The sequence below is a fragment of the Acinonyx jubatus genome, chromosome C1 (assembly GCF_027475565.1).
Source record: "Acinonyx jubatus isolate Ajub_Pintada_27869175 chromosome C1, VMU_Ajub_asm_v1.0, whole genome shotgun sequence".
Classification (NCBI taxonomy): Eukaryota; Metazoa; Chordata; class Mammalia; order Carnivora; family Felidae; genus Acinonyx; species Acinonyx jubatus.
In genome coordinates this window covers 93388102-93406666 of record NC_069381.1, presented here as the reverse complement: position 1 = coordinate 93406666, position 18565 = coordinate 93388102, and the positions used below count along the sequence as shown (strand labels likewise).

The window sequence follows — 18565 nt, the reverse complement described above, 5'->3', positions numbered from 1 at the left end:
GGGGAGGGGAAGAGAGAGGAGACACAAAATCTGAAGCAGCTTCCAGGCTCTGAGCACAGAGCCTGACGTGGGGCTCGAACCCACGAACTGTGAAATCGTGAGCTGAGCTGAAGTCGGATGCTTAAACAACTGAGCCAGCTGGGCATCCCTACACTTTTTTTCTGAGTTTGTTTATTTTTTGAGAGAGACAGCAGGGGAGGGACAGAGAGAATCCCCAGCAGGTTCCATACTGTCAGTGCAGAGCATGATGCAGGGCTCAAACCCATGAACCATGAGATCATGAGCTGAGACGAAATCAAGAGTTGGACGCGTCACTGACTGAGCCCCCCAGGTGCCCCCTGAGACACCAATTTCAACTCTTTAGCTAACGGTGGAGGGATTGCTGCATTGCCGTTTCCCCCTTTCAGAAAAGAGTATTATAATCTTAAGGGTCCAAAGGAGTTGAGTGGTCACCTGGTCCACCTTCCCTCTGTACTTCCAATGACAGCTTCTGTTTCAACACTGAAAGGGATGGGAAACTTTTAGAAGCCTCTTACCTTTCAAAACTCTCATCTTTTGAATGTGTGTGTGTGTGTGTGTGTGTGTGAGCGTGGCCCTCGGAGGCCCCTGAATTCTATACGAAGAACACAAATGTTTTTGGGGGGTGCAGCACAGACACACGCTGCGGGCGGCAGATGTTCCACTGTCCACCCACCGCCTGTAGTGATGCTGCTACTCTTCGCGGGTTCTAAGAGTCAGCGCCGTTCCTAAACCTCGCTGTACCTCAGAAGGTTTTAGAACATGGACTGGAGTCCTGGGAAGCTTTTGAAAATACTTTCTGAGGCCTCATCCCAAACTGACTAAAGCATCTCTAGAGATAGGACCTGGGGACCTGTAATTTCTAAAGCTCCTTCAGGTGATTCTGACACCCAACTAGGTATAGGATCAAAGAGGAGGCGGGCCAGCTGAGGTTGACTATAAATGTACCCTTGATCTGATGACGATGTACCTGGAGCTAAGAAAGCACACACGGAGTATCTGAGCATTTTTCAGATTCCCTTTATGGCTGAAAAAGATTTTGCATCTGGGTTTATAGCTTTAGCCCACAAAAACCTACTATGGTGTGAGGACAGAACACTGGACCAGGATTCAGAAGATACGGAGTCTAGTCCCTATTTGGAAAAGGAACGACTGTGTGACACTGATACATCACTTAGCCTCTCGGCAGACCTCAATTTCCACTGCAGGTAATTACCATCTGCTGTGTCTATTGTACTACTCAAGGAGGGCAGTAGGTGCAACTGTTCCAAATAAGTAGAATTATCCTTCTTCGTCCTAACCTTCAAAACTACCCCAGATGCTGGAGGAGTTGCTAGCCAGCAAAAACAATGAGAGATTTCTCTCTACTGCTACAGTCTAGCAAGGAACTTGAAGGTTTCACTGTCGCTCCTACTCAAGATTACATGGGATTAACGGAAGCATTAGAAGTGCAAGAGAGCAGAGTTCCGACTCCCAGCTGAGGCAGAACGGCTATTGTTTACCCATGATTACAAAAACAGGGTATAAATACAAATCAACAGGAATCTATACAAATCAATAAAAAGATACCACTAGTTTCTTTTCTGCTGTCCCCCTCCATTCAAGCATCTGGACTATACATACTGCGGAAACAGATCCGGCTTATAGTCACTGAAGACAGCTGGTTCTCATTTCAAACTGTAGCATACCGAGGAGGCAGAACAGGAGCACAACTTTTCGGTAACTGCCTAGGGAGGCCGAAGCCTCTCTCATTGAAAATTCTGGGGAAGGGTTTGAGATTCCTAAAAGATTTATAATCTGAAGGATGACAAATGCAACGAAAAAAACCTATCAAGAAGGAAAACGAACACAGTTCCATATTTTAAGTTAAACAGAATAGATCGCAGGACACATAATGACAAAGCAGATGACCGAATTTCCTCATTTATTAAAGAACAGAAATAAATTTTGCTTAAAAAAAAATGACATTAAAACTTAGTCTATCTTTCCACTGAATAAAATTGAGAAAAAGGCTGGCTTTCAGGTCATATATTTATTTAAAAAAATAAAATGGATCAACAAAGTTACCACATTATTCTGCATGCTAACAGGAAATCCCAAGCCCATGAGAGATACCATTTCTTGAGCAATAAAAAAAATTACCTCCTCAACAATGTAAAGATAGGAAACCTTTCAATTCAAATTCAAGGTCTTTATCACTAACTCCACTGCACAAGCTAGTAGGATATATCTGTGCCACAAGCTGAGCTCCTTAGTAAAGAAAGCTTGAGAAGAGACTAAACAAGGATGTCACTAAAAGATGATGATTTGTTAAAATTATAAAGCAACCATCTTTGGGCCTGCAAATATTCTACATGAGAAATCTCCACCACTGGGAATCTGCTCCCCAGGACAATTTTATTCTGAATCCAAGATAATTACAAACACATGGCAATTTTTCCTGCATGCTTCCTTGGGCCAAACCCTGTATGACAACATGTACAATTACAGGATGGGATTGAAATTCCCATTCTCACACAGGATAGTTAAGGAGTGTTACCAGTAACAAAGAAAAGTTATACAACATTGATTATTATAAATTATATTTGTTCTTATCCACCCCATTCTCCTTAATATGTTCTGATTCTTTCCTGCAGAAAACGTGAGTTTCCTATATGACACCAAGTATGTCATTAGTGATGATTAGAATGAGCTGTCGAGACCTTGATTCTGAAGACATGTATGTGCAGGTGAGACGCAATCTGATTGCAAACACTGACACAGTAGCGGATCAAATCAAAGAAGGAGAAGACCTGGAAAGAAAAGAGAGTGTCAGATTCTCAGGACCTGCTTAGGTGATTCCTAAGCTTCCTACATAAGGAGTGGCTTCCTTCTTCCCTTCTTTCCAGACATGTCTTCAATTCCATACAATCTAATACTTCAATTTCCTCATGGATTTTTCCTTTATGCTAAGGATCAACAAACTCTCTCAGAGACACAGTAAATATTTTAGGCTTTGTGGACCATACCGTCTTTATCTTAGCTGCTCAACTTTTGCCATTATAGCATGAAAGCAGACACAGACAATACCTTCATGAACGGCCACGGCTGTGTTCCAATAGAACTTTATAAAAACAGGCCTTTGGCCCACAGGATGTAATTTATCAGTTCCTGCTTTACAGTCAGAAATCTGGAATTTTTGAGCCCAGATGTAGGACTAATAAGAATAATGCAAAAAATGGCTCAAAGATGAAGCCACGAAGAACTCTTTACAAAGTCCCATAAATATGGTTTTCTGACATTCCAAATCATTACAATTATAGTATCTATCTTCCAGGACTGACCCACAGGAACAAGAAAACAAGTGGCTTCCAAATCATGAAACAGGACACAGAATGATACTTACCAGGGCAATCCAAAGTACAATATATTCATCGATAAAGCTGTTAAAATATTGGTCCAGAAACAAAAGTGCTGGGCCTATGAATGCTGTGTCATGCAAATGCATTTCACTCTTAGTCATGTGTGCCACCTGAAAACAAAAGAGAACCCGTGATGCAGGCACTCTCATACTAGAGCAACCGTGAGTCACAGTAAATCAGTTTTGCGCTCAAGTTTCAAGTTGTGTTCACAAGTTTCGAGAATTATTTGGTGATACTGAATAAAAAGCTAAACTTCCAAAAACAAAAACCCAGAAAACTGACAAGAATTATGTGTGAGAGCTATACACCACAGGGACAGACCATGTCAACCAAGCCACCCCCCCCCCCGCCCCAGAAGATGCTTTTCATAAACACCCTTAATTCGAGTGTACAGATGGAGACTGAAGAAGGCAGATAAACTAAAGCACCAAATGAAACTGTAGCAGAAAGAAGGGCTGTGGAGGTCCAAGAAGCTTCTGGTAACCTCCAGTTGTAGCTTCACAGAAGAGTGAGAACGGTTCCCATGTTGATGTCCAGGGATCTTGACTGGAGGAGAGCAAACTCTAGAGCTGCTCAGGAAGCTGTGGGATGAAAGCTATGGCCATAAACCCAAAATAAGAGGAATTTTAAACACAAAACAAAGAAAAACTTTAGTGCTTACCACAAGCTTATTAGTGATTTTAGCAGATACAAAACCAAACGTCAGTATATAAAGACAGGGATGCTTTTCAAAAAGCTGAACTGCCGATTTCTTATAGATCATTGCAGCTAATGTAATCACTGATCCAATATGGAGAAAAGGAGAAAGGACACTTGTTCCCTGTGCAGAATAAAGAGAAGAGAGGTACGAACTGTCAGATACAACATGGATCTGTTGTAAGGCAGATCAACTCACACTTTTAAGAACCTCACGGTGCCTGACAGCCAGCAGTTTCTGTAACCAAATACTGAACAGCTAGTGAAGAAAGCAGCAGTATGGGTTGGTCAGGCACAATCTGAGGATTTTACTTACGCTGTCAGGCTTATTTTACAAAGCAGATCATACTTTTAAAAATACATTTGTGTATAAAGGCATGCATGTGTGTCTGTGTGTACATGCACAAAAAAAAATGCACATAAGCATATACAAGTATGCATGTATAGATAAAAGTGAGTTTGGGATATTACTTTTGTTTAAGACTGAGCAGAAAGTCTAAATTAGCAAATGTTTTATACAATTCAAATGGAAAGGCAACTACAAAACCACGTCCTAGTATAAACAATTGTGGGGAATCTTAAGATGTACTCACTGCTATCGTTGATCCATTTTTTCCAACACCACCTGTGAAGATTACACGGAAGTAATTTGTACAGGAAAATATGGTCCCTGCTACAGTACAAAGTGCAGGAAAAATTTTCATTTGGATATTCAGCACTGGAATCTTTAATGGGTGGAGAGAAAGAGAACAATTAAAATATATACAAATTGAAATAAGAAAATACAACACATGTTTGGTTCATATTCCCATATATCCTCCATATTCCCTCCAGTTTAGCAAATACTTAAATTCATGAACATTTCCCTCTTTCTATTAGAAGCAATATAACAAAGAGACGAGGCTATGTAGAAATTAATCTCATTTCTTACGCCAACCTTTAAAAAAATTACTGATTCAACTTTATTAAATTGTGTCACAAGCTAAGTAAAGTTCACCTAATGTATCCCAGAAGTCTGGCAACAGTGGAACAGGCTGTCTTCTGGACTTTTTATAAATGAAGTGTACTTTGCTTGTTTCTTTGTACATTTTTGGACCTCTGCCTTTAAATCTGTACTTTGTTACTAATTGTTATGAGAGACAAAGTGTGGAGCATAAAAGACTAGAAATATCTGCAGCTAGATTAAAAAAGCATGCAAACTAGAGAATGGAAGACAAAAGCTGTACTCAGAGGAGTTCTCAACTCCAAACTGTTAGGATACAAGCAAACTAGAAAAAGCAGAGGGCAGCCAAGAAGACATTCATATGCAGGGCAAAAAGACGTCAAGCACCATCCAAGCAGGTACAATTGTGTATCCAAAATTTTAACATGTTAAATTTTCAGAAGAAGCAAATAATATATTTTTATAGCATACTGAAAATACAAAAGCATACTGAAAATGCAGATTAATTTACCTAAAGTGGGGCGGGGGAGAGCGGCTGAGTGCACTGGGATCAAGTATTCAATCTTGCAAGTACAATATCCATCATTTAAAATGAAATACACTTGTGCTAACTTTTTAAAATCATTTAAGATTTTCTTTCTGTTTGCACCTCTCATTTAGCTTTTCTGAAGGCTCATATTTTGTCCAATATGGGTTGAAAATAAAGCAACATAAAATGATATATTCTATTAACAGAAACAAATGAGTATAAGTACAAAATTCCAGAAGCCCACAGGGTTTAATAGGAAATGAGTTCTTATAATGAAAACATTTTAACTAGGGCTATTTATACTTTTTAGGGCTACCATTTAAAAACCAAATAGGACATGTCACATTTCCTAATTTTTTTTTTTGTATACATAAAACCCAAGTAAAATTGGTAGAGACAACAATCCTAATGTTTAGATACTGTATTTCTTCAAAACTCTGAAGAACTCAGTTTGTTTATACAACTCTATGACCTCTTGCAAAACTGCAGCTCTGAAAAAAAATTGTAATCAACTGTTCAAATTTCAAGTTGTACTGTGGCAGTGTTTAGTTTTCTAAAATGAAATAGGTCAACTTAAAAGTTAAGCCCAGAACTTTACAGAGCATCCTAAATGGTCTTCTTCCTTCCCTAATTCATTTCTAAACCCTACAGCCCAAATTCAACACTTGTTTACAGTGAAGGAGAAAATCAACACCATGGTTGCTTTGAGCTCTAAGATTTTCCTGCTCTGGTTCAGAAAACTAGGGATATTACAATCTTAATCTGATGCACCTGAATTAAATTTAATACCCTGGCTAGTTTTCTTTTTTCCTCCAGAGACAAAGGCCCTGTATGGCAATGGGGGAAATACTACACTCCCTCAGATTTCAAAGGAGACAAAGCATTCATCCATTATAGCGGCATGCCTGTATTAGGGCCAGGGTATCGAGTAAGTGCCAACTCTGACATAGCAGTCATCTGTGCCACAACTGAACTGAGTATTACCACAACTATAATTAAAATTTGGTGAAAATGCGGTAGGTTCATGGAAACTATTGGCTATTGAAAGAAGAAAGAATAAACTGAAATATTAAAGAAGCCAGGCAATTTAGTAAATGCCTTGAAACACAAAATAAGTGAGCAAGCTACAGACTTAGGAGCAAAGTATCATAAACATTCCTAAGACCCTCTCGGCTTCCATCATATAGGATAGCTATATACACCAAACCCTAAGTTTCTGAGTATAGGATTTTGTTTGCATTGATTTTTTATATTCTCTCTGGAGCCATGCATATTGTAAGTGCTCTATATACACTTGTTGAAGATTAAGATCTTCTCCCTTTCTCTTACCCTCTATGTAGAATTATGTGCATGGGAGAATAAGAAGACATATCTTGCTCCCACATTAAGAAGGAAAAAGAATGTTAGCTACAAGAAAATCTGAGGCAAAGTGAAGGGAGCTGGAAGGAAAGGAATCACAAGCCTTATCAGGCAATCCCTTAAAAATCAGCACCAAATGAACCACTTATAAAAAGCACCAAAAGCGTTGCCATTTTCACCTCCCACCCAAGATCAAGGAAGGTGGACACAATCTGTCTTTTCCCAATCTTTCCCTTTCTGGCCTTCTCATCTTGGAACTCGCCCAAGGTAGCTAACATGCATTCACTCTACAGAAATACAAGAAAGCTATACTGAAAACATACCTTTATCAGAGCTCTGGGTCATGGTGTCTGCTCTATAGCCAGGGGCAAACCCTCTGGATTTATGCTATCAAATTATGCATCTAAATATCAATCTAATGTAATTCATTTTATTTTAGGTTAGAGATGGAAAAGCAGGTATTAAATCTCAGATTTACCAGATTACAATGGACACGTTCTGATTCAACAGTTTGGATTAATATAGAATATCAGTTACTAAACCGTTAAGACTAGTTTTCTTAGGGGCATAATAAAATGTTCTTATGGGCTTTGTAAATTTCAGCTGAAACACAAAGTGTCATTTTGAGGTTAGATACTACTAACCTTCTTCCAAACAATGTGGCAATGCCTATTTAGAAGTACTTTGAAAAGAAGTGATTTCCATCAAACTTTAATATAACAATAATTACAGCATCTACCAAGTATTTAAAGAAAATCACCATGTCTAAATTATTTAAGTCTAAGTACACTTCTTCAGTCTAAGGAATGAGACACAAATAAATTATACTGCATAGTAAGTCTTTATTTAGTTCCGCCTAAGGAATTCTGAAACTTCACCTGTGGTCTCACCACTTGACTTAAATGGATTCCAGAAGGTATCTATCTCATGGTTTCCTACACATTTAATCAACTATTACATTTAAAAGAATCAAACATCAGGGGGTGCCTGGGTGGCTCAGTCTGTTAAACTCTTGATCTTGGCTCAGGTCATGATCTCATGGTTCCTGAGTTCGAGCCTGCATGGGGCTCTGCACTGACAGCGTGGAGCCTGCTTGGAATTCTCTCTCCCTCTCTCTCTGCCCATACCCCACTCGTGCTCTCTCTCTTTTCTCTCTCAAAATAAATAAAAACAAACTTAAAAAAGAAAAAAAAAAGAATGAAACAGCAGTGAAAGTAACCATGAGGGGATTGCATGTGGGTCCCTTTCAAGTGAGGATAATTCTCCTTAAAACAAAAACAAACAAAGAAAAAAACAGTGATAGGATAAAAGATAGTTTCAAGACATTCCAAAAGAATATATTCTTCTGGGAAAAGCAATACAGAAAAATTAACAATATGGATTTTTGTTTTGTTCCTTGCAATGTGTAAACCCATGCACAGACTTTTGTGCATGAAAACAATTTTTCCTTAAAAAAAAGAAAAGAAAAAAACCACAAACAACCCAAACCAACAGAACTAATTACAAACTTTGGTAAAAACCCACCTCTCTGAAGGAAAAAAAAAAAAAAAGCAAAAAAGCAGCAAGAAATGGGTAATCCATAAGCTGCAGATATAAATCACTTATCTTTGCAAAACAGCTGATATTCTGAAATCAGCTTTATAAAAACAATTGTATATATTTTTTAAAGCCATAGATTTGCTTCCTAACTATCAATGAAAGCCTTTTAATGAGGATTTGGAAAGCAGTGTCCATTTCGTGCCTTCAACTTCAAGAGAGATGAAAATTTGACGCTCCAAACGGGTACATTTTCTCCATTTTGGCACACAAATTATTAAATGTAATCTTTCCTAAACTAACATAATGCAATTTGAAACAGTATATTCAGCATTGAACCCATAGGGCCAAATAAAAAGAAAAAAAGAAATATAGTGGTCTGAGGTCAATTATGGGACTCTCTACTGGGAATTGCTCAAAGAACACAGAATATTTCTTTTAGCCTCCAAATATCACCAGAGAGGTCAGGCCCTTCCCTTTTACTTTAATGATGGTAACAGCAGGGCCACTAACAAAGGCCTGGGATCTGCATCTCTCCCGCAACCTGGCCTCACTCCTACTGGAGTTAGATTGTTGGGCCTGGGGATTTTACTTCAGTGTCGGATCTGAGAGTTCCTACAGTTACTTTTTAAAACATATAATAAAAGAGGATGATTATATTATCTTAATTATCTATAAAGATAGGGCAAACTATTCAATCCTTTTAAAAGAAAAAAAAAAAAAAAACAACAACTATCACTTCTGTTAAGTTCATGTATATAAATCCTAGTGAAAAAGGTAACAAGGATACCTGAAGCAAATTCACCACCAGGCACCACTTAAAAAATATACGCATACAGCCTATAACTTCATTTGCAATAATGCCTTATGTATTTCCATACTGATAAGGATAATATGGTTTATATACCTGACGCTGACTTGTTTTGCAACGATCAAGCCAGAAATCACAATTTTTGGTAACTGGTATGATGAAACTGTATAGGTAATTTATATACATTTAAGATATTCAAAATAATTTTGGAGAAGGGGAGACTTTGGTATAAAACACAAAGTCTATGAACATAACATAGTCAAGAGACACAAAAAATTTAAGTCAACATACAATTGACCCTTGAACACCACGAGGGTTAGGAGTGCCTACCCACCCAGCCCCGTGCAGTTGAAACTCTGTCTATAATTTCTGATTCCCCCAAAACTGAGCTATTGTTGACCAGAAGGCTTACTGATAAGACAGTTGATTATCACATATTTTGTATATGTATTATATACTATACACTTACAGGAAAGGATGCTAGACAAAACAAAATGATATTAAGAAAATCATAAGGAACAGAAGACACATTTATGGCACTGCACTGTATTTATAAAAAAAAGTGTATAGTTAAGGGACCCTTGCTTTAACAAACCTGTGTAGTCCAGGGGTCAACTGTATATATAACATATATTTATTATATTTATTTATATATTTTATTATATTTATATATATTTATATATGCTTAACTTGCTGGAAAACAAAAATAATAAAATTCTCTCCCTATATCTATGTATCTCCCTGTATACCTATATCTGAATCTATGGAGCTCAGATTTCACTAAAATATATCTTAGGTTTCACTAAAGACCCTATCAGCTTTTGAGACTCGTGTGTAGGAAAGATGTGAATTTGAATGATATTACATACATGACTAGATAGCTTCAGAATTTTCCTGGCAGACTATGGATTATTTTTATTCCTTTATCTCCTCCCTCCTCACAACCCTATCCTCCTGACAAAAGGTATTGAACAGTTTCTGGTAATGAATACTCAGGGAAGTATGTCAATTACACCTCCTCAAATATCTGATTGACCCTCATAAAGTGAACTAGGTATGCGAAAGATCTCGTTCCATAAATTTCCCACATACCTTAAAATTAATCTGATTTTTAAGAATTATGTTTGTTTAGGAGTAGTAAATCCTTTGGTGAGATCACACCAAATGAATGGCAAATTCTGAAAGTGTGGTGGTAGTGATCAGCAGTAAACTGGACCAGACAGCACAAACAACTGTGACTCAGATCTAGCAGAAGATCTGGCAATTATAAGAGCAGCTTTCACTGAGGGCTTATTACTTGATACACACAGTTCTAAGTGCTTTATACGTACTACTCATTTAACAAAAAAGAATAACCCTATGAAATAGGTTATTATTACTGTTCTCATTTTACAGAGGAGGCAATTAAGCCACAGAGAGCTGAGTAACAGATGACGTTCACACAATACGCAGAGGAGCCCGACTGAACTCAGGCAGTCTGGTTCCTAAGCCTGTGCTCTTGGCTTGCATATTATACCTTTCATGTACCCTGTTTTGACGTTTTGTGAAAAAAAAGAATGTGTGTTTATAGGTCAGGTTGAAAATCAAGGTCCTGGCTTGTTAAAACCATTCTATGGCACCGATTTCAATAAGCATTTATTCTGTTTTAGGGCTAGTTTATTTGCTACCCCAAATTTGTTATTCAGCTTTAAGCATATGACAGAAAACTAGTAGACTCCTATAGCTCAGAAAGAAAAAAAGTCTGATTTGATCTAGTCATTGGTTAACCGGCTATAGTATCCGCTGTCTCCTCAGATGTAAAATGGGATGACGAATAATAATTCAGACGGCCTTCCAAAACAATAGTCCTGGAATGGACCTCAAGTTCCACCTGACTCCAAGCAGTAAAATTCACCACGACCCAAAGAGAAGTTTGTGTCCTACCATTGCTGTGGCTTTTCATTTTCAGAAAGAGTAAAATAGTTTTACATATCACTCTTTAACTGGATTATCCTATATTAGAAAACACAAGCAAAAGACAACATGCATTACATGGGATACACAATGTGAACAAAGTTACCATAGATTGCCAAAAAGGTGGTCCTCCAATCACTGCCAGCAAATGCATGATTATTATGAAGATTTGCACTTCAGTCACATCAATTCTGATTAGGTACAAAAAGCCAAAAAAGCAGAATTACTCAAAACAATTTCAAGTTAATTACTTGCGAGCTTAGCAGCATTCCTCTATCATGCACAATAGAAAAAAAATCTCAAATATTGAGGAAAGGGGAGAAGGAGGTGTCAAAAATTTGTTATGAGCAAAATCAAATAAAATCCAGAGGCTTTTAATTTAATTTGATGAATTTCACAGAGCAATAAAAACCCCTCCTTTCCATAGGAAATTTCTGACTCACTGAAGTTGGGCTGAAACTATAGCTTAACCTTTCCCACCAAAAAAAGGAAAAAAAGAAAAAAGGAGCAGGGGCAGGGCATGTGTGTATTAAATTTCGAGTGTCAAGCAGAGGGGACTGCATTACACTGCTATAGAATATGAAATCTTGAAACCAGGGCTTTGTAGTACCAAATAGAGGAAATGGTGAGTTTTTAATAAAGTAACGTAAATCACTCAGATCTTATAAAACTTACTGCCCTTTAGTTATATTCACTTAATGCCTTCCATAGTAGGGGTGTGAAAAAAAAATTTCACCCAGCTCTCAAATTCTCACACTTATTAGGTGAACTACCCTAAGATTTCTGGAAAGAAGAACTGAAAAGCAGCCAAGAATTAGTTTGAGGTTGCTGAAAATGATCTTACAGTCAAGAAAAGACAAACCTGGTACAAAAACAGGGCAGTAGAAATTAGAAGTCTGAAAGTCTGAAAAAAAGAATATGGACAAAAAGATTGAGGAGCAAAGCACAAACTGACATTCTTTTCCTTCTACAGACCAGCACTTTACATAATCTTGAGATTATCATTCCAGATTATTGGATCCAAAATTAAAATTCTCACAATTTATCCTACAGATATACTTGCACAAAGTGTTTGTACAAGGTTATTTATTACAGCATTCTTTATAACAGCAAAGCCCTCAATGAGGGAACAGTTAGAGAAATTAGAGTACTTCCACACAATGGAGTATCTGGTAGCTTTGAAAAAAGAGTGGGTTGCTCCCTACAAAGTGATATGGAAAAATATCAAAGATATATTAGGTGAAAAGAAATGTTGCAGAATGTATACGTGCTATTGTGTGTGTGTGTGTAAAAAAGAAGAAAAATAATATTCTCTATTTTTGTCAGTAATTACATAACAAATTTCTGGAAGGATACATTGTAAACTAAGAACAGTGGTACCTACTGGAGAGGACAGTGTGGGGATGGACCGCTGGGAGAGGAGGATGGGAAGGAGACCATACACTGCATACGTTTTTTTATAATGTTAGTTTTAAACAAAGTGAATAACTTATATGAAGGTAAATTTTAAAAAAAATTAGTCTAAGAAAAACAGATACCAACAACAGCAAGGGGATTCAATTCCCAGAGCAGAATGGAGCCCCCATTTCTGAAACTGACACTTAAAACATATAATGTGAGCTAGATATGCAAGTTTCCATGCCCAACATAAATAACTAAGTTGATACCAGTCTCTCACAACTAAAAAAAACTAAGCTTTGTTTGCTCCAGATTTTTTTTTTGAACAGAAGCTTATTTAAGTTGTAAACATATAGTGATGTAGTCATCTTTACATACACATTTATTGGGGAATAAATGGACCGAATTAGGCTAAAAAGAATCTGTAGAGCTGACCTGATGAATGGTGTTGCCAATAAGGGGAATTACACTCAGTAGCAGATTCAGGAGACTAAGCAGGTGTCAAAGATGATCGAGTCTGTCTTGGGTGGAGGAGGGTAGACATCTTACAACATTTTGCTGGATATATGAAGTAGCCTTTTGGGAGGGGAAGGGCCAGAAGTATAGAATTACAAAATAAAAATGGAGGGAACCTCATGCAATTAATCTTTGTACCCTGGATGAATGTAAAAGAGAATGGGGAACATGAAAGATCTTTATAAAGCTCAGACTGGGATTCCTAGGGAAAGTTTTATGGATCTGCCTGTTTAAAAATTTTAGAAGACAGAATTTCCTAAACCATGCAGATACTGTCATTGTATTTAGATCCACGATGCCTTAATGTTAGGAGGGAAAGCCAGGGAAAACTTACCAGTCATAGGTAGTTAAGAGGTTTTTTTCCTGTTTGCTTATTTGATTTAGAGGAATACTCAGTACTCCCGGATGAGACCCTCCTGCACTGAATCATGGCCTATCCCCACTCCTGGAGGTGTGGCTCTAAGCTTGACTGTCAATGAAGAAGGGTGCAGTAAGAGGCCATCCCTAGAGATAGGAACTAAGGGAACTAAGAGGGACAGGTGGCAGAAGTGATTAACAATGAACAAAAGAGTCAATGAATCTACTTAGACAAGAGTTGCTTATATGGCAGTCCATTTTCCTACCTTTCCACTAAGAAGTCTCCTAGTGGATGAATTTATGGTAATATAAATTCATCATTTACTACTTTTGGCTGAGGAGGAAAGGCAGTTATCCAGAAAGGAGAATGTTATGGAAAGGCAGGAATGTGGCATTTCTGTAGTCACTTTCTTATTATTCATTTCAAAATAATAATATGGGTGGGAAATTCCCAAATGTTGGGACTACTACTCAAAAACCAAAAAAGAATCCTCCAGAACTACACTAAAAATAAGCCCTTCAAGATACAAAGAATATGTGGCAAAGGAGCATCCAAAACACCAGAGTGATTTTTTTTTTTAAAGACATATGGGAAAACAAATCTCTTATCTACAGCATTAGATTTCCACAGCCTAAAAGTTTCAGAGGGGGGAAATTAGATGAGAATGCACTTAATTTTCTGTAACCATGAAGGTATTTAAATATTCTGACTTGTTTGGCTTTAAATAATTTCCTGTTTCTATTTTAGTATAGGTTGTCAAAGTACAGAAAGAACTTGCCCAATTGCTATGTATAATCTCTTCAAATGACAACAACAAGCCAGCCATAAACAACATTCTAATGGCTGTAACGGAAGAAAAATGCAAAGAAGCAAACCAGCTGTGGAGACTAAGCTCCCCCATTCTTTTGATGGGGAGGCTGTAAGTGTGGCAGTCAAAATAACTGAGTATTTGAAATAAATCCCCTGGGCCCATCACTCCTAGCAACATCTTAATGGTCTACTGACTAAGAGGTAAAGAGATCATGGTATCTTAAAATGAATAGGAGTAATTTTAACTTCTAAACAGGGAACAGAAAATCTCTCTAGCTGGGAGTGAGGAACTCCGAGGGTCTCTATCACAACAGAAAGGCAGCCTAGGTCAGTTATTACATCAGAATTAGAGGTTTAAAAAGTGATTAAGGGGTGTAACAACCTCAAACTTCCTAAGTTAACTGACTATGAATAAAATTTCTATTTTAAGTTTCATTTTCATTGTTCAGTTTTGAGAGAGATACTTAACAAATGCATCTGATTTGAATTCCAACAAGACTCAGGAGTAATGGGAATGTGAAGGGATTTAAATGACATTCTGTGAAAGCTGGTAAGCATGTTAATCATCTTTTCCCTAAAATTTTTATGTCTTTCCACTCACTCTAATACGAGTTAATCTATTTTTCTTATATGTGTCACATATGCATTCAAAGATATATTTGCAGTTAATGTATAAAAGCAATGTTGTTGTTAAACTCTACACAGCAAATGTAATTGTATTATAATTTGGGTTGGCTGTTGGCTTGGTTAAGAGAATATGCACTAGGGCTAAATTCAAGTGTCAAAGAAACCCAGATTTGTACTTGTGAGCTATTTATTATTTAAAAAGAAGAATTTTGTTTAAAAAGACATCTGCTGAGGGTGTCTGGAATCCTATTCAAAGATTAGATTGTTATTAATTACAGATTTGCACTCACTTGTCAATGGATCTGAAGTTGTAGGGAACTTCTGCATGACCAGAACATTTATTATACCAGAAAAATCATGGGTGGGGTGAAGTCTTGGTAGACTGCAACCATGACTGGCCTAGAAACTGACCATACTGCCTTCCAATATTTTACTTTCTACCCTTGATAATGGACAATCTGGGCATGGCAAGCTTAATGTTAGGTAATATTAACCAGACAGCTGAATGGTAACTATGATATTTTAAAACCAAGTGGTACAGGGCACCTGGGTGTTTCAGTCAGTTAAGCATCTGACTCTTAATTTCAGCTCAGGTCATAATCTCACAGTCGTGGGATTGATCCCTGATTTGGGCTCTGTGCGGACAGCATGGAGCCTGCTTGGGATTCTCTCTTTCCCCTCTTCCTTTGCCCCTTCCTGTTCGCACATACACACACACACTCTCAAAAAGTGTTACATACAGAGAAAGTCTAAGCATCTATTTTTGAGATAAGCTGAATTATTTAAAACCATATTTATTATCTACCACATGAAGGACTAAATGGATCTTTAGATTATCTGAGAAGACTAAAAAACACCACCTGCAACAACAACCCATCCAGTGATTTTCGAGTAAGAAGAAAAATAGCCAAAGGCCAGAATGTAAGTCCTCTAAAAGGAGCTAAAGCTTAGGTCTCACAATTCAGGGGACAGCCTACCCTTATCACCCTTGGAAACAGAAGAATTAGGAGAGTCCTCTCACCTCATTTAGTAATAATCGTGATGAAGTTAAATGAAGGGATCATGGACCTATTCTTCCTCTCAAACTACCACAATCAATTCTGGAAGAAATCTAGCAACTTCTGGGAGTTACTAACACAGGTCTTAAAATCAATAAAAATAATAGTGGTAACAAACACTTATATGCCAGTCACTAAAGCTAGCACATTACATTTTGATACTCTTAATCTTCACAACTATCTAGGAGGTAGGAACTATTGCCACCATTTTATAGATGTGGAAAGTCAGATAGGTTAATGGACTTTTCCAAGGTTACCGAGATAATAGGTGGCAGAGCCTTGAAAGAAAATGGAAGTGTTGTACCTACATGGTGCTAAAACTCTGATTTTTAGTTTACTAATCAACTGGAGTAAACATCTGTGCTAAGTTTTTACCTTGTTATCACTAAGGTGTCCATGTATGATGTTTCTTGTATTCTAACACAACTTTCTGTAAAATGGTAATAGCATTCCAAGTTTAGATGCTAATAAATTAAATTAATTGGAAACAAATTATAATGAACTCTTTCTTAAGCTTATTTTCCCCCTGAACTCTGAAAAAATGGAAAAAGAAAAACCCACAAACATCTGACAGTCTCATTGCAATGATCAAACCAGTTAAAGCAACAAATATTAAAAGCAAAAAAAGTCTCTCCAAGTTAAGAACTGGTAAAAGAACAGATTTGCATTAGTTTCTAGAAACATTTTAATAGGAAAGGTTCTATAAATACAGGTACTTTTTTATCATACACAAACAAGGTGAAAGTAAGTAATATAGTCAATATCCTGACTATTCATTTCACTAAGAACACTGGGAGAAAAGACCTTTGGTGAGTGCAATTAAAAATAGTAAATGAGCTATCAAAAATTGTCTACCTAGACAACTGCAGTGAGCATAAAGTTTTAGGTCTTTGGAGAAAGAACCAGAAGACAGGTTATGGGTAGAGGGGGACTAAAAATGACACATTCTGAACTATGCACATTATTCTACCCCAGGAAAATAGACCCCACAAATAATTCTGCAAGTACATTGTAAATTCAAATGAAAAAATGGCTTTTGTTTTGATTCTCAATCATGTCTATAGTACTTTTCAGTATTCTCCAAAGTCTAAGCTTCTTTTGAAAAAAAGATGTAAACTATCCCTCACTATTAATCTGTCCCCAAAGATGTCTCTACTGCCACTGAATAAATGGATTTACAATGCTGCAAGATACCTTTCAGAAAGAACTCTGCTACCAGACTTACTCTACCACATTATTGAAACATTTTTGAGCATGAGGATTCAATATAGGAAACCTAATGCAGCCCCGTATTGCTAGAACAATATGTTAGGTGTCCATATGAACAGCCCCCAAACACTCCATGAACTGCAAAATAAATGGAATTTAAGCTCTACTTTGCTTGTGAATAAACCTTTCATACTAAAGTGTGAAAGATTCTGGACTATTCTACTGGGAAACTATTTCCTAATAAATATTTTTGAACTTTTAAAAGTCATAAAGTCTAAATTATAATTTTAACATGAGAGAAAAAAAAGATGTATTATTTACTCAGCATTAATTAAGGAAATATGTATTTACTAAAAACAAACCAAACCTGAAAAAGGATGTTATTCAACAGATGGCTATAGTAACATGAAAAGCAAAGGATACTTAGTTTTAAAAGCACAATAAGAGAAGAAAACAGTAAACAATACAAATAGGAATAGCTTCTAGCATTAATTTTTTTAAAAACTAAGATCGTTGAAAACAGAAACAGAAGAATCGGTACTAGATTGCTTAAAGAATATTCTAAAGGAGTTAAGGGAATAAACAGAATCTTTCCTACATTACTATTAAGCATCTTCTCAACTTGCTTATCTAAAGGGAAACTCTGCTTGCTTTATTGTTTTCAAAATATAAATTTAAAAAAAATCTAGTTAATGGTGGAAAGGTATTTGTTTTAAAAATATTACAAAGAGCAAAAATGATATTAGGTACAGTAGGGTAAGTGAGAGAGATAATTGTTTCTAGCATCAAATCACCAGGAATATTATTTTCAAAAAATTTTAATAGGGTGGATTTTTATTGCCCTATATATATTAAAATTATTTGTTTTCTAATAACCTGTTTGTCTGTGAAATACCACCAGAAGACTTTTTATTTTTTTGTATTTTAATTACTCTGTGCATGACAAAGGTGCTGTCTTTATTGAGTTCACGCCACTGTTCATTGGACAGCATGAATATTCTAGCAGTTACCGTGAAGTTCCAGAACCAAGGTCCCAGGGTTCCTGTGAGAAGCTGGCATATTATAATTATGATCTGGGACTCTGTAACATCGAATCTATGCATAAGGAAACAAACATTTCAAAATAACTTTACTCAGAGCTTTTGCCAAAGAGCCCTACAGGTAGCAAAAACATTTAAAAAGTAGCATTACCCTTATAAAGACATCTAAAGATTCAATAACAATTTATACAGTACTATTACTAACCTTATGCAAACATGTATATTTCTTACCCAAACCAAAATAGTAGAAAAGTGTAAAAATTCAAACTATAACACACTGAATACATGACTTGTAAATAGGCA

General features: G+C 36.7%; 1 protein-coding gene across 4 annotated transcripts in view; it reads right to left on the bottom strand.

Moving 5' to 3' along the window:
• Positions 1–1925: 1925 nt before the first annotated feature.
• CEPT1 (choline/ethanolamine phosphotransferase 1) overlaps positions 1926–18565 on the bottom strand; it is a 36598-nt gene continuing 19958 nt past the window's right edge. For 2 of the 4 annotated variants that reach the window (XM_053214593.1, XM_053214592.1), the window contains exons 5-10: positions 18233–18317; positions 12109–12150; positions 4709–4840; positions 4081–4239; positions 3404–3529; positions 1926–2810 (exon numbers count right to left, since the gene is read on the bottom strand). In XM_053214593.1, coding sequence (XP_053070568.1) covers positions 2691–2810; positions 3404–3529; positions 4081–4239; positions 4709–4840; positions 12109–12150; positions 18233–18317 — 664 coding nt within the window. In that variant the 3' untranslated portion in view covers positions 1926–2690. Of the gene's footprint in view, positions 2811–3403; positions 3530–4080; positions 4240–4708; positions 4841–11352; positions 11438–12108; positions 12151–18232; positions 18318–18565 lie in introns of all 4 variants that reach the window. The other 2 variants (XM_027058366.2, XM_027058365.2) reach the window with 2 other exon arrangements.